The 15487-nt window shown below is 44.0% G+C and overlaps 1 protein-coding gene across 2 annotated transcripts in view; it reads right to left on the bottom strand.

The window, feature by feature from the left end:
* The window catches only part of LOC147030341 (disco-interacting protein 2 homolog C-like), a 165728-nt gene that overhangs the window by 105067 nt on the left and 45174 nt on the right, over positions 1 to 15487 (bottom strand). For both annotated transcript variants that reach the window (XM_085874274.1, XM_085874273.1), the window contains exons 3-4: positions 14644 to 14760; positions 6359 to 6535 (exon numbers count right to left, since the gene is read on the bottom strand). In XM_085874274.1, coding sequence (XP_085730400.1) covers positions 6359 to 6535; positions 14644 to 14760 — 294 coding nt within the window. The remainder of the gene's footprint in view (positions 1 to 6358; positions 6536 to 14643; positions 14761 to 15487) is intronic.

Here is a 15487-nt window from a genome sequence, read left to right on the forward strand (position 1 = left end):
GACTATTAGCCGCAACTTTTTCCCTCAACTTCGACCTCTGCGGCTAAAATAACGATGCGGCTTGTTTATGGATTTTTCCGATGTTGCGGGTTTTCCCGATGACGCCTTCAGGCCAAATCAAGTTGTTGTCGTCAGTCTCCTTTGTTTAGATTCAGCTTTGTTTAGATTCACATTAGGTTTCAAAACTGGTTTTGACTCTTCGTGAATTCAAAACTCACTGTAAAAATCCTCTTCCTGCAGAAAGTCAATTAATTTTCCTGACTCATCGCAGAGAGGTTATTCTTCTTACTTGGATCGACGTCGTTATTTATCTATATGGTATTTATATTCATGTTTATTACCTTGCATTGTTAACCGAAACTTGAAAAACCTAGAATGAGCGAGGTAAACCACAGCTGAGCTAGAAAAAGTTCAATCCACACTCCAAGTGTCTTCCCTGATCGCCACGGCTGTTTGTGTGTTTCCCTGCTTTCTTCATTGATGAGTTTGCAACCTCAGAATATATTTAGAGAGATATTGATTTGGTAAGAGTACGGGATGAAGAAACAAGAGGTCCACACGAGGAATTCAAAACTCACAGAGGCGAACTTTCTCGCTGCAAAAAGTCAACAAAGGCTTTCAGAGGTAGGAAATGCCGATGGCCCGAACTGGAGACGAACGTGAAGACTGGATTAACACACAGAGAGTGGATGGTCGCGGTGTTTCTACTGTTCAGATTAGACTCAAAGCAAGATTGATCACTTTTTGTGGCTAATTTTCGGACGTTTTTGTGTTTGGTTTTTTTCTTAATAATTCATGGGAGATGCGTCGTAACCACGAAACGTCGTACGTCGAGACCGTCGTAAGTCGAGGACCCCCTGTGTGTGTGTGTGTGTGTGTGTGTGTGTGTGTGTGTGTGTGTATGTATGCATGTATGTATGTATATATATACATATATATATATATATATATATATATACATATATATATATATATATATATATACATACATATATATATATATATATACATACATATATATATATATATATATATATACATACATATATATATATATATATATACATACATATATATATATATATATATATATATATATATATATGTATGTATATATATATATATATATATATGTATGTATATATATATGAGCCTGGTGTTGGCGCAGTGGTTTGGGCAGCGGCTTGGGATCCAAGAGGTCCTGAGTTCAAGCCCCGTTGGGCCACTGAATTAATACACCAGGGGGTTGACTCAGCCTGTCATCCTTCCGAGGTCGGCGAAATGAGTACCAGTGTACTGGGCCGGTGTATACCCCGGTTAAAATAGGTGTACCATATCCCTGTGTCGTAAGAGGCGACCAGGGTTGCGTCAGGAAGGGCATCCGGCGTAAAACATGTGCCAAATCACTATGCGGATCATACAGATGATCCGCTGTGGCGACCCCTAACAGGAGCAGCCGAAAGAAGAAGAAGAAGATATATATATATATATATATATATATATATATATATATATATATATATATATATATATATATATATATATATATATATATATATATATATATATATGTGTGTGTGTGTGTGTGTGTGTGTGTGTGTAGATATATATATATATATATGTGTGTGTGTGTGTGTAGATATACATGTCGATATACATGTATATGTATATATATATATATATACATATATATATATATATATATATATATATATATATATATATAAATAAATATATATGTTGTTGTTGTTGTTCGTCTTTCAGCTGCTCCCATTAGGGGTCGCCACAGCAGATCATCCGTTATGATCCGCATACTGATTTGGCACAGGTTTTACACCGGATACCCTTCCTGACGCAACCCTGGTCGCCTCTTATGACAGAGGGATAAGGATTGGGTTTCGCCATGATTCCGGGCTGCCCTACACCCTCTCAAAGCACGGCCCAGCACCGTCCTCAAGTGATCGTCCAACCCAAGCCTCCGAGTCGCCGGATTACAGGCGCACGCCACTACACCCGGTATATATATATATATAGATATGAAATATAAATACATATATATACATATATTGTTACGGCTGTGGAAATTCGCATTACACCATGAAGGGCCCGTAGGTGAGATATCTCGAAGTACATGTGTAGTTCGCCCCAAACCAGTTGTATCGAGGGAATTTATGTGATTCATCCGGGCTGCGACGCTTTGAGATAGCCGTTTTTCTGTTCTATATTTATTTTGAACCAACCACGTCTCAACCGCCATCACACAACAACCACCACGCCAGCCATCGTCACCAACTACAACCACGCTCCAACCCTCAGACAACAACAACGCCAACAGCCACGACCTTTACCTTCACAACTCGCTCCCACATCATCGCATCACCGCCATTCCCAAACGGTACCATAACCATCAAACCACCACCGAAAAACCTCCACCACCTTCGCCTCTCTCCTTCTACGGCCATTCCCGCACCACCTGTGAACACTGAGCGTCGGGCTGTCTCGGGCCCGTTCGGCGATTGGTGCCGAACGCACCGAGCCGCGAGTGCAAATAGTGGCCTTTCCGAGGGAGAATTCGGATCAAGTACGCTACACGCCCACTTCTGATCCGTCCAATTAGCAAGCGCGGAGCGGCTTGGCCCCGCCTCCAGGCGCGTCTGTGTGAAATCTATATATGCAAATTCTAGGATCAGGGGAGGTTCACGCCCACTTTTCCTCCGACCAATGGGTGAGCGTGGCTCCGCCCCTGAGGTCATCCTGATCCAGATATTTGCATATTGTTTTCTCCTGCCGGCCTATAAAACGGCGAGCGCAAGGCGAATCAGGACAGAGTCAGTCGAGTCGGGTTTAGAGTGAGTCAGTTTTGGTTGGAGAGTGGAAGAGAGCCGGAGCAGAGTCGAGTCGAGTCGGGTGGAGAGTCAGTCGAGTCAGGTGGAGATTGAGTTGAGTCATCGGTGTGGCAGAAAGTGGAGTCGGGTGGCGAAGTCATCGGTGTGGCAAAGAGTTGGGTTCTGGAGTCGGCTGAGAAGAGTTGTGGGAAGAGGCCAAGGAGCTCGGTTCCGAGGCGAGGACGGCGGTCGGCGACGAGGTCACGGTGTGGGATCGCTCTTTGCAGGACCCAAGCCAGCCAGCCATTCTCCCTCCCCCATGGCATCAACAATTCCCCCTTTCCACCGCGCTGAGATAGTGCAACAAGGGGGCCGCGTTCCCACCCCACTCCAAACGTCGTGCCAACGAAACCCGCCATGGAGTACGGAGTTGGGGCACAGCCACGCGGCCACATCTGCGGCTCGTCCGCCAACGCGTCACGAGGACGCGGGTAGGACCCCCCCCCCCCCCGGTCTCGCGGGCCTGGCCGCTCCTTCAGGTCACGCGCGCATATTGGCCTACAGGCCCATCTGCCCCCTTGTCTATGAGGGTGGCTTCTTTCCTTTGCTTTTGAGTAAATGTGTGTTGGCGCCGTCTGTAAAGTAGAACTGTACAAGTGTTGCCGTGTGTGCGCGTAGTCGGTAATAACTCTGCGTCATTGTTGCTTTTGTTTTTGTTGCTATATGTGCATTTTGACTGTTTGACTGTATATGTGTGCTTTCCGTGTGCCGGGAAATAAATGTGCTTTGTGTGAACTGTTTTCCCATTTCGCTTCGTCTTTTCTTTATTGACCCTCCATCCTGCTTCATGTAAAGGGTTCGTAGTGGGCTTAATACGCCCGGTAATTAATCGGAACCGTCGAGGCCGATGATAACACCGCTCAGTTATCACTGTAGCACGGAACGGATCGCTAAAGCGGTTCGTGTCCGGAGTCGACCTGCGGCGAGGTACGATCGCCCGGTTTACCATCCACGCGGGTACTTAGGTAGGTCGAGTTTGGCGAACAACCCTATCCTACGCGGGTAGCTGATTGGCACGATTGTGGTGAGGTCGAAAGGCCCACCCGTGACTGGCTCCGGGCGATAGTTCCCGGAGGGTCACGACTGAATTGTCCGTCCGGTGGGCGACGCGGTCGCGATTCGAGTGACGCGGCCGTTCGCACGCCGGCGGGCGCGAATTCGCAACAATATATATAAATATAAATACATATATTGAAATAAAGAATATGGCTATGATGCATGAAAACAGAGGGGATCCAGTCAATTGTTTCGAAATCTGAAGGATTCCGGCAATTAACAAACAAATGGATGCGATCAACACACTCGTCACTTTCTGCTCTGACAAGCACTGTCAACTGTGGGACCTCATATAGAAAGGTGTGTTTCTTTCTAAATCATGTCCATTCAATTGAGTTGATGACAGATGGACTCCAATCAAGTTGCAGAGCCATCTCAAGGATGATCAAAGGAAATTGGATGCACGTGATCTCAATTTGGAGTGTCATAGCAAAGGGGTTGAAGACTTATCGACGCAAAACATTTCAGATTTTCATTTTTTATTAATTTGTAAAAAAAAAAAAAATCTAAAAAGGCGTTTTCACTTTGTCATCATGGGGTATTTTGCATAGATCAGTGTCAAAAAATAAATAAGTATATTTCAACAAAATGTATATATATATATATATATATATACACACATATGAGGGGCAGTCAATAAGTAACATTAATATGGTGATATAAATTCGAGAATGTAATGTGTCTAGTTGTCGAGATGATATGTGATGTGATGTGATGTGATGTGATGTGATGTGATGTGATGTGATGTGATGTGATGTGATGTGTATATATATATATATATATATATATATATATATATATATATATATATATATATATATATATATGTAAGAGTCATGTTTTGCCTGTTTTCAATCTGGCAACATTAAGCGTATGACATCAGTAGAGCAGTTCCAAGATAGCAGCTCCCTTCAATGCATGCACCAGGGAGGAGCAATGTTCTGTCATCCATTTCTTGGGAAGTGAGGGTGTGAATCCCAGTGAAATCCATCGCAGAATGAAAATGCACTATGGTAATGTATACTTATCGCTGCAACAGGTGTACGACTGGGACAGGAAATATAAAAGTGGAGTTCTTTCAGTTTGGGTGCGAGTTGTCGATGCACCCACCTTGCAGACACTTTGCGGAACGCCAGCACATTGTTAATGATATGGTGTGCTGAACCATGGCTATTGTTCAATTAGGAGACCACTTCATCCAGCATAATGTGACGGTTTTCCCTTAGCACACGCTCAACTCCTGCAACCATTTCTGGTGTGTCGGCTGTTTGAGGCTGGCCCGAGTGAGCAGCGTCTGCCACACTGGACACTTCACTTTTAAAACGTCCTGTCCCAGTTGTGCACCTGCATCACCATATTGCATTTTCATTCTGTGATGGATTTCACTTGGATTCACACCCTCACTTCCTAAGAAACAGATAACAGAACGTTGCTCCTCCTTGGTGCATGCTTCTAAGGGAGCCACCATCTTGGAACTGCTCTACTGACGTCATACGCTCAAGGTTGCCAGATTTAAAATTGGCAAAACATGACTCTTACCCATATATATATATATATATATATATATATATATATATATATATATATATATATAACATATGTCTTCGACAACTACACACATTACATTCTCAAGTTTATAAATCGCCATTAAGGTTACTTATTGACTGCCCCTCATACATATACGCAATCAATATACATTATACAAAATATAAATCAAACCCTGACTGCAGCACATCTTCATATAATATGCTCGTGCAAGGTGGCAGATGAGTTTGTTTCAGAACCCAAAACAAGAAAAAGGACAGAGCTCAGTGAGATACGAGTGGAAGTAATGCAGGCCACAGCACAAAGCCTTCATTAAACCCATAAAGCTACAAAAGGATTACAGGGATTTAATGGCTTTTCAGCACTTTGGTTCAGACACTCACAAAATCATGGGCCATCTTATTCCAACCACACACACTGTCACACATACTCTCCAAAACACAATCATCTTTGCATTCTATTAAAATACTCATTATTCAATTCGAGAGAAATCTCTTTTTGATGAATGGTAGAAAATCAGTTGAAAAGCGACACGTCACTGGGTGGCAACAGGAGGTCTAACTCCACCATCCCAACCTCCCACCCCCAACTTCACCCATCCACCCAACACCACATGGCACATCCTTCCTCCAATCAATACTTTGATATCACTGGCAAATGCAAATTAATCAGATCAGCAGCTGAAGATCTTCAAAGGACCAAAAAATCTGAGTTGCAACACTCTGACATATGTAACAACAGAACATAATATTGTCCTCATCCATTCCTGTTGGAATTTAAATAATTCAGCATTTTTACTTCATGGAATCTCAGCCATCTTGCAATTCTACAAATAATTTAATAAATGTGTGTTCGGTCATAACCATGCTCACCTCGAGGGTGGACGGAAAAGTCTGCGAGTACGTTTACGCTGCCTGGTAGATGTGGTGAACTGGCATGCGAGTAGTGCGGTGCAGAGGGTGAGACGCCGGGCGAGCCGAGACCTGGGGTGATGCGTGCTGGGGAGTAGCGGTTCGGCGGTGTGGAGCTCATCTCATCTTCAAAGACGTCTGGAGGTGGTGAGATATGTAAGCGCACGGGGTGGAACATCAGATGACGGTTAAACATAGCATGCATGCTCTCCAGTGACATCACACCAATTCTCAGATTTTTCCGCAAGAATAAAAAGCTCAAAGTTTGAAAATGGTCCACAGAGTTATAAACATAATGAGGTTTTAATCCCCACTGGACTCAGTTGACATTTTACATTACGTATAAAAATAAAGAACAAATTAAATCAATAATGGAAGCAAAACAATTGATTAGAAAAAAGAGGATACAAGTTGAAGCATCTGTATTATTCGTGTTACTTTGAATCAATATATGTCTTGATATATTCATCATTCCGTCAAGCTAATATGAGGACATGGACATTAAACGCAATTGACAAATCAATGTGCAAAATTAAGTGTAAAAAACCTGATCTTTCTATCAAGAGAAAGTACGAAGGCAAAAAAGAATAAATAAATTAATGTTTTCGCAATTTTATTAATATCAAACCATCCCAAAAGTGGCTGGGATTCTAATATCCTTCCATCGGGGAGGTCGGGGAAAAATAAGGAAATAAATAAGCACCTTGCTCAAAGTCTTCAACAATCAGCCAATTACGAAGTAAAAAAACAAAGCAAAAAAATACTGCACTCTGTTGCAAGTTGCCACAAAAATCCGTGCCCCGAGGTTGCATCAGCAGCACAAACCTGTCCTCTCGCCAGCAGCTGCAGATAGAGCCTCAAAGTCTGTTTTGTTTAATTATTTTGGGAATAAAAAAACTGCTTTAGTTTTCAAGCAAAACTTTCTGAACAAGCAACATCAAGTGTTTTTGGATTTGTTGAAGGAAGGTGTATTTGATTGCTGTTGCCTTTTCTTACATCATGTTGGTGTCCATTGCAAGTTGCCATGAGGAGGTTGAGAGTCGACCAACATTGTGTGGCCTGTGACTGCGGATTATCCTCTTTCTGAAGTTTTGTAAGCCAGCTGGGTTTTTACCAAGTCTGATAGTGACACGGTAATTCACCAGGGAATAGCCCAATTTTCCAGAAACTTGGAATCCAAATCTTCAGTGTTGCTTCCTTCAGCTGCTCTTCATCTAAGATCACCCCCATCCAAAACCACGTTCTTTTCTAACCCAGCTAAACCTCCCCAAAGCCCATGTCTTTGCACGTTTCCAGTTTTTCCTTCCTGAGAGTTTGCGGCTGTATCCATTTTGGTCACCCCACGTGCCCTCCCCAACCCCTCATTTGTCCATTTCTCCCTCATCCCTAAAGAGGTGTGTTTTTTTTTTTTCTCTTCTTCTTCTCTTCTCTTCTCTTCTCTTCTCTTCTCTTCTCTTCTCTTCTCTTCTCTTCTCTTCTCTTCTCTTCTCTTCTCTTTCTCTCTTTCTCTTTCTCTTTCTCTTTCTCTTTCTCTTTCTCTTTCTCTTTCTCTTTCTCTCTCATCTGTTCTATGTCCAAGCTCGTTCACGATCCTTGACTTTGTACAAAAAATAAAAATAATTTAAAAGTTGAAATTTTGTTGTAGCTCAAAATGATTATGCAATCACAATGTGAATAGCAATACATTTATGTTGGGAAGTAGTGATGTGGCACAAACAATGTATTCAAATCAATCAACATGCAGTATGTACCTTTGATGTTGCCAGCGAAAGAAAATATCTCAGGTTAAGTGGGCTAGCGACAACTTATACTTCATGCCAAAAATTATTTTTACCTTCTTGTGGGGTTATCCAGGGAAGTATTTGGCCCACATTTCAAGCAAACCAGTTTTCCAGGCCTGATGTTTGACTAAAGGTGAGTTGGCCAGCAATTTGCAATTTGATCAGGGTGCTGGCAATGACTCACCGACACTTTGAAAACGACACTGTGGGATCTTTAACATCCACCAACTAATACTAGAAGATGGGACACCCGACATAACGTCCACCCAAGTGATGATGCACTTCGCGATGCAGCACTCTTCCTGTGAAGGTCAGGTCAGGTAAGGTCAGGTCAGGTGTGGGAGCATGCGCCGGAGTCACACGTCGCTGCGTCCACTTGCTGCCGGTACTCCAGGAGCCTCCATCTGGCCATCCCCAAGGCAGATGCCTGGCCCATCCCCATCTCCTTGAGATGCTTATCAACATACTGCAACTTCGAGGCACATGGTCGGCCCATTGGCCTCCTTCACTCAAGAGGCTCCCTCGCTGAGAGAATCTGGCGAGTTAGATCAGCATCAGGAAAACGAGCCACATGTCCATACAGCCACAGCTGATGCTCACGGACTATGCACGTAACAAATCTCATTTGAGACTCTCTCAGCAACCGCTCGTTGGACAAAAATTCCAACTAGTGATAGCCAAGGATTCTGCAAAGAGACCTGGCACCAAAGGAATTAAGTCTCCGTCTCAGAGCCCTGGTCAGAATCCAAGTCTCACATCCGGAGAGCAAGACTGGAAGCACCAAGGACCTGAAGACTCGGACTTTCCTCCTCCTGCACAGGGGCAGACAGTGCCGCCACACCCCATGATCCAGTGAATCTATGACTCCCCAAGCCAGACCCAGACGTCTCTTGACCTCTGGCTCACAGCCAGTAGAGACATGAATATCACTACCAAGGTAAGTAAATCTCTCCGTGACCTCAACATCCTCACCACAAACAGGAACAGACAAGACAACTGCATCCAATATATCATTGAAAGTCTGGATCTTAGTTTTGACCCAGGAAACCCGTAAGTGGCTCTGACTCCTCAATCAGCACCTCGAGGGTCCCCTACAGGATATCCAGAGTCTCCGCAAAATGACTGCATCATCTGCGAAATCAAGGTTAGAGATCTTGACATTCCCATACGATGCACCACAGCTTGATCTCTCAGACATCCTCCCCAGAATCCAGTCCATACAAGCACCGAAAAGTGTGGGGACCAGTCCACACCCCTGACCAACTCCAGGAACAACTGGAAATAAATCGGAGATGTATCATCACATCTCACACCACTCCCAGTTCCAGAGTATAGTTCAGACATCAGATTGATGGCATCTCACGAAGACCAAGAATCCTTCAGAGAGCATCCCGATTCACTGAATCAAATGCTTTACAGAGATCAACATAAGCTGCAAGCTGCCCCTGCCGAAACTCTCAACTGCATTCGGTAAGGACCCAAAGGGCAAGGATGCGGTCAATCGTTGACCTCTTTGGTGTAAAGACTGACTGCTCTGGGTGCTGGTGCTCAAGCAGATGGTGGAGAACCCTATCAAGATTTATCCGAGCAAAGACTTTACCCAGCACTGAGAACAGCATCACCCCCTCTATCCTTGATGCATTCCTGGTGATCACCCTTCCCTTTCCAGAAAGGGACAACAAGGCCCCTCTTCCAGTCAGTTGGGATGATGCCTGTGTTCGAGGCAGAGCACAGAACTGCATGCAACAACATGAGTACATTTCCACCAGCCTTGAGAAGTTCAACATGGATGCCACAGATCCCAGGAGCTTTACCCCATTTCAACGGGTTCACCGCAGCCTGTGTTTCCACAAACGAAGGTGGATCACAGTTGATCCGAGGGTCAGCAATAGGGATAGTTACACCCCTGATATCCAACTCAACAGCTGGTGGATCAGCATGGTACAGCTAGTCAAAGTAACCAGCCGAGCGAGCCTTCACTTCAGACTCCTCTGTCAAGAACCCACCACACTCTGCTCTAGCTGCAGCACACTGAGGGACAGGCTTGGAAGAACGCAATGCGCGAATTCCCCTGTAAGCAGGAGGAGAATCACTTGACCACAGGTGTTGCTCTACCCCCTCACATATTCCTCGCACATAGGCCTCCTTGTCCACCCTCAGCACAAATACAGTTTTATGCCTCAACTCTGAACAGCTCAGCTCTGCCATTCAGCCTGGCCCTGCAACTCTGGGCAATGGTATCCAGTGTCCCTTGAGAGACAAAATTCTTCTTCACCCTCTGGTGAGTTCCAAGACATCCACCGGCAACATCAAAGTTGGTGGTCTTGAAGGGACTCCACAACTCTTCAGGATTCCCCAATGTACCCAGACCCTCCAAAATTCCCACTCAGCCTGTTTGCAAACTCCTCAGTGACCCTCTCATCCTTGAGCTTGCCAACATCCAGCCTCGGCTGGGATTGTACTATTTTTCCAGATTTAAGCTGCAACTTCAGAGTTGCTATCACAAGCCAGTGGTCACTATTGAGTAACTGAGCACTCCTGTAGACACTGCAGTTCTGGATCATCCTCCAGCAACCAGCAATGAGCACATGGCAAACCTTTGCCACTCCACCAGTGTTTGAATACCAAGTCCAGCGATGAGCCTTTGGGTGCTGAAACCATGAACCAGCCACGTTACGTCCATGATCTTAGTGCTATTCTGGTTCACAGTTCCAGACCCATGGGGACAAACACATGTCTCATAGCCATCCCTATCAGTTCCAGTTGATGCATTGAAATCCCCCAAGACTAGAAGAGTATCTCATGTGGGGCACTGATCAACCACACACTCGAGTGCATCATAGAATGCGTCCTTCCCGGTGAGATCACTCACCTCAGTCAGAGCATTTACAGATACCAGGGAAATGACACCCAAGGAGTGAGGAATCCTTTGTCTCCTAATATGCTTATTAGCAGGTGATACATTAATTATCATTAGAGTCAGCTTATTGGACACATCTCGAGCAACTCCTTGGGTATGGCAACCATCAGGGTGACCACACAAATAGTAGGTGTAACCATCCGCTATGATCTCGCCGCTATCTGGTCTCCTAACCTCAGAGAGTGCTGCAATACCGATATTCAAACGCTTTAGCTCAGATAACTGACAGGTGATCATCCTCTTTGGAACAGGACATTCCAGGCACCCACCCGAAGGGACGGCCTCCGGTTAAACAGAGCAGACCGCAGTCTAGTGGATGACACCTCAGCACCACCCTGACACACACAACCGCAATCTGATCCGGGAAGGTTACCCTGTGGTTTTCCTCCTATCATCAAAGAGTGGGGGGTTGCCCCAATCCTTTCTGTCCATCTTCCCAAAGCCAAATACCTCCACAAGGCTTTGCCCAAATCCTGTCATCTAGTGAGCTGCCTTGCGGAGGACAGCAGCACAGGAGGTATTCCCATAGAGTGTTTTTTTCCATTTTCTTTGTGCCTTTCTTGTGTTTTGGGGAGTGAAGGGTTTTATGGTGGCCGGAGTGCCAATCCTGCCACAAACCTCCTCATAAAAAGTAACTAACTGCAGGAGGACATCCGCAGACACAGTTGGGCACGAGATATGGATGGCCATTGACTCACAAGGAGTTCCTGTGCCCTTTGACAGGCTTTGTTTTTAATTCTCCTGGGTGTCCATATCATACACTCTGCTCACCAGGAAACCCAGTTGGAGGGTGGGGGGGGGACAGGTTAGTTGGCGACAACCTGACCATGAAACAGGTTTATACAGGTTTACATGGTACCTGTAGCAAGTCACAGATCTTATCTGGCCTGACCTGACCTGTGAAGCATGTATCTAACAGTTTAAAAGTCAAGCCAGGAATCAAACCCAAACAAAACTCAAAGGAAAGTGTGCTCCCTGCACACCATTCTATTGGACTCAAGTCAGCTAAAATCCCTGCATTTTCCATAGATCTGTTAAATCAAATGTCTTTAACATTCCCATGCATGTATACAACTCCCCAATGCAATTTAAAGCAATACAGTTTATCAAAAATGAATACTCACGTCGCCATCCCAAAAGATCCGTGAACTACTCGATGACTTTAACACATTGGCTCTTAACCTGGGGGGCATGAGTAATTTCCAGAGGGGGTGCGAGCCCAGAGAAAAAAGTTGGAATTTCTCTGATTATTTATGGAATTCTCTGAACAAGTGTTTGCATAATATCGTGATGAACATACAAAAACACAAAAGTATCGCCTTTAATAATTTTCGTTTTCTATTCGTGACTCAGCCTCCCATTTTCTGTATTAAAATTAATTTTAAAATTTCACAATTATTTAAATTTAATATTAAAATTTATATTTTATATTAATATTAAACTTTGTTTCACAGATTTGCAGAACCCATTTCAATCTAAATCATTCGCAGTGAGTGCAAAAAAGCGGAAGTATCTTGACGAATATATTCAAATTGGATTCGAGTCCCTCCAAAAGGGTGACACAGAGGTACCCCAGTGAGTAATATGCTACAAGACTGAGCAATGAAGGGATGCGGCCCCACACGCTTGGAACGCCACTTGAAGACAATGCATCCTGCTCTAGCTGCCAAACCCAAGGCATTCTTTGAAACAAAAAGGCAGTCCTTGAAGCAAGCAAAGATGGACAGCAGTGGAGCATTTCGGCAACAGACTTCAAAAGGTTGTTGAGGCTTCCTATGAGATCGCCATGTTGAGTACAAAAAGCAGAAAAGAGCCAAAACATCGGAGAGACTCTCATAAAACCAAGTGTACTTTGTGCAGCAGAGCTCGTTCTGGAGAAGGATGGTGCAAACAAGCTTTCCCAAATCTCTCTATCAAACGATACCTTCAAGGGAAGGATCGATGAAATGTCTCGACATCAAAGATCAAGTTCTCGACCAAGTAAGAGCTTCTCCTGTATTTGCCATCCGGTTGGACGAAACGACTGATGTTTCTCAGTGTTCTCAGCTACTGATGTATGCTTATTTCATGTCAGGCAATAGTGAAAAGAGGAAATGCCCTTCTGCCATCCCATGGAAAGTTATACAACAGCAACAGATATTTTTCAAGTGGTATCAAACTTCTTCCAGGAAAATCAACTTTCGTGGGACTCGCTGGTAGGGGTGTGTACTGATGGAGCTCCGGCCATGCTTGATTTGCAATCTGGTTTCATAACAAGAGTGAAAGAAAAAAAAGTCGATCTGCTATAGGTACGCACTGCATCCTTCATCGTGAAGCCTTAGCATCCAGAACTCTACCTGCTGAAATGAGGGATGTCGTGAACCTGGCTATCAAGGTAGTCAACTTCATCAAAGCTGGAGCCTTAAAAAGTCGTCTCCTCAAACAGCTGTGTGTGGATATGGATTCTGAACATCAAGCCTTGCTTTTCCACACAAACGTACGATGGCTTTCAAAGTGAAACATGCTTGGACGGCTTTATGAACTACGACAAGAAGTGGCAACATTTCTAGATTCGCAGCAGAAAGCAGATCTCCATGAGAAGTTCCAGTCTGAAAGATTTTTGCTACTCTAGCTTACCTGGTGGACATCTTTGAACCGCTGAATGCCATCAACCTCAAACTCCAAGGGAAAAACATTAACATAATCATGCACCATGACGTCATTCGAGCCTTCATGGCCAAACTCGACCTCTGGAAATGACGAATTCAGGATGGAAACACAGCCAGTTTTTCCAACTTGGATTCTGCTCTCATTCACAGTTACCTTGATTCTGAGTTCAAGAAACAAATAATTACTCATCTGACTGAATTGAAAGCAGAATTCATCAGATACTTTCCGGATATAGAGGAGAAGCGCGAAGCCTGGAAATTCATTTGGAACCCATTTCATTGTGAAGGAGCTGATATTTCAGACGAAGTGCAAGAGAAGTTTCTTGAGTTAAATTTCAACTCCTCGGCTGAAGAAGACTTCAAAAAACTGGATCTGGAGACGTTCTGGGTCACGTACCTTCCTGTTTACCCTTTGATCTCACATCAAGCTCTTCGGATTCTGATAATGTTTGGATCAACGTATCTTTGTGAAGCTGGATTTTTCACGCTCGTTGCTGTCAAGACCAAGCACAGAAACAAGCTGAACGTTGAAAGGGACTTGCATTGTGCTCTCTCTGGTATTCAAGATCTGGTAGCTAAGAAGCAATGTCAAGGGTCTCATTAAATGTCATCTCATTAAATATGCTGTGTATGTGAGTGTTGCTTATACAGAATTCTTTGTTCAATAAAAAGACTAAAAACATGCATTTTTTGTTTTTCCTTTTAATTAAGGAGGGATTTTTAATCATTTTCTTGAATATGTGAGGGGTGGGGGGTTGGGCATGGAGGCAAGGACCAACTAATAGAGGGGGCGTGGTGGTAAAAAAGGTTTAGACCCACTGGTTTAACATCTTCTGAAAAACAGAAACCTTTGTTTGTGGGAGGGAGGGCGGTGGGAGTGTGGCGTACACATAGTACCTGAGGATGGACGCTCTTTCTGCACAGGAAGAGGTACAGGACGTTTGGTGGGCCTGGGAAGAAGTGGCCCAAATTCCTGCTTTGCCATGAGCGCGTTGACAGCTTCGGCATGCTCATCTGATTACAGATAAACACGGCACAAGCAGGACAGGTGCCATTGCAATCACAGTGTAGGGTTAGCTGAGGAGTATTGTATTTCTAAAGCAATATATAGTTGAAACATCGGAACCAAAAGTGTCATAATATGCAGTCTGAAGCAATGTTAGGAGGAAATAAATTAATTTCCTGCATAAAAATGTTTTCTCCGATTCCCTGAAAGACGTTCCCAACAAACCATAACATGTTCTTTCACAAGGCTCGGTCAGGTGTGTCTGCATCGGTGTGTGCATTGTGTATTTCCCAGTATTAATTGTTTAATAACATTTAAAGTAGAATGTGAACGGACAAAACATCAGCACAAGATATCATCTTTCATTCGAGAGCAAGACCAAAGTATCATGGAACTCGAAAGGCATTTAGTTTACGTTGTTCTTATTCAAATGGCGAGCTCAACATGGCCACTTACACAGTTTTCACTCAAAGCAGATATCAAATCAAATGTAAACTCAGAGCAAACACCATTTGACACTTCGAAGCAAAAAGTAATTATTTTCAAGGGCAATGGTTTCTTTCTTCCTTCTTCCTTCCTTCATTTTTTCAAATCTGTGTTTTTCCTGCTTTCACCTATCATCATGCCACAGCAGGAAGCACACCCTTCCTGTCACTTGGCTGGTCTGAAGCCAAAGCAGCTCGCCACGTAGCAGAATGGCTGAAACATTGCTCACATTGATTAATCACAATGGCA

The sequence above is a fragment of the Eptatretus burgeri genome, chromosome 3, assembly GCF_056783735.1.
Source record: "Eptatretus burgeri isolate ZD-2024b chromosome 3, Ebu_testis_v1, whole genome shotgun sequence".
Classification (NCBI taxonomy): Eukaryota; Metazoa; Chordata; class Myxini; order Myxiniformes; family Myxinidae; genus Eptatretus; species Eptatretus burgeri.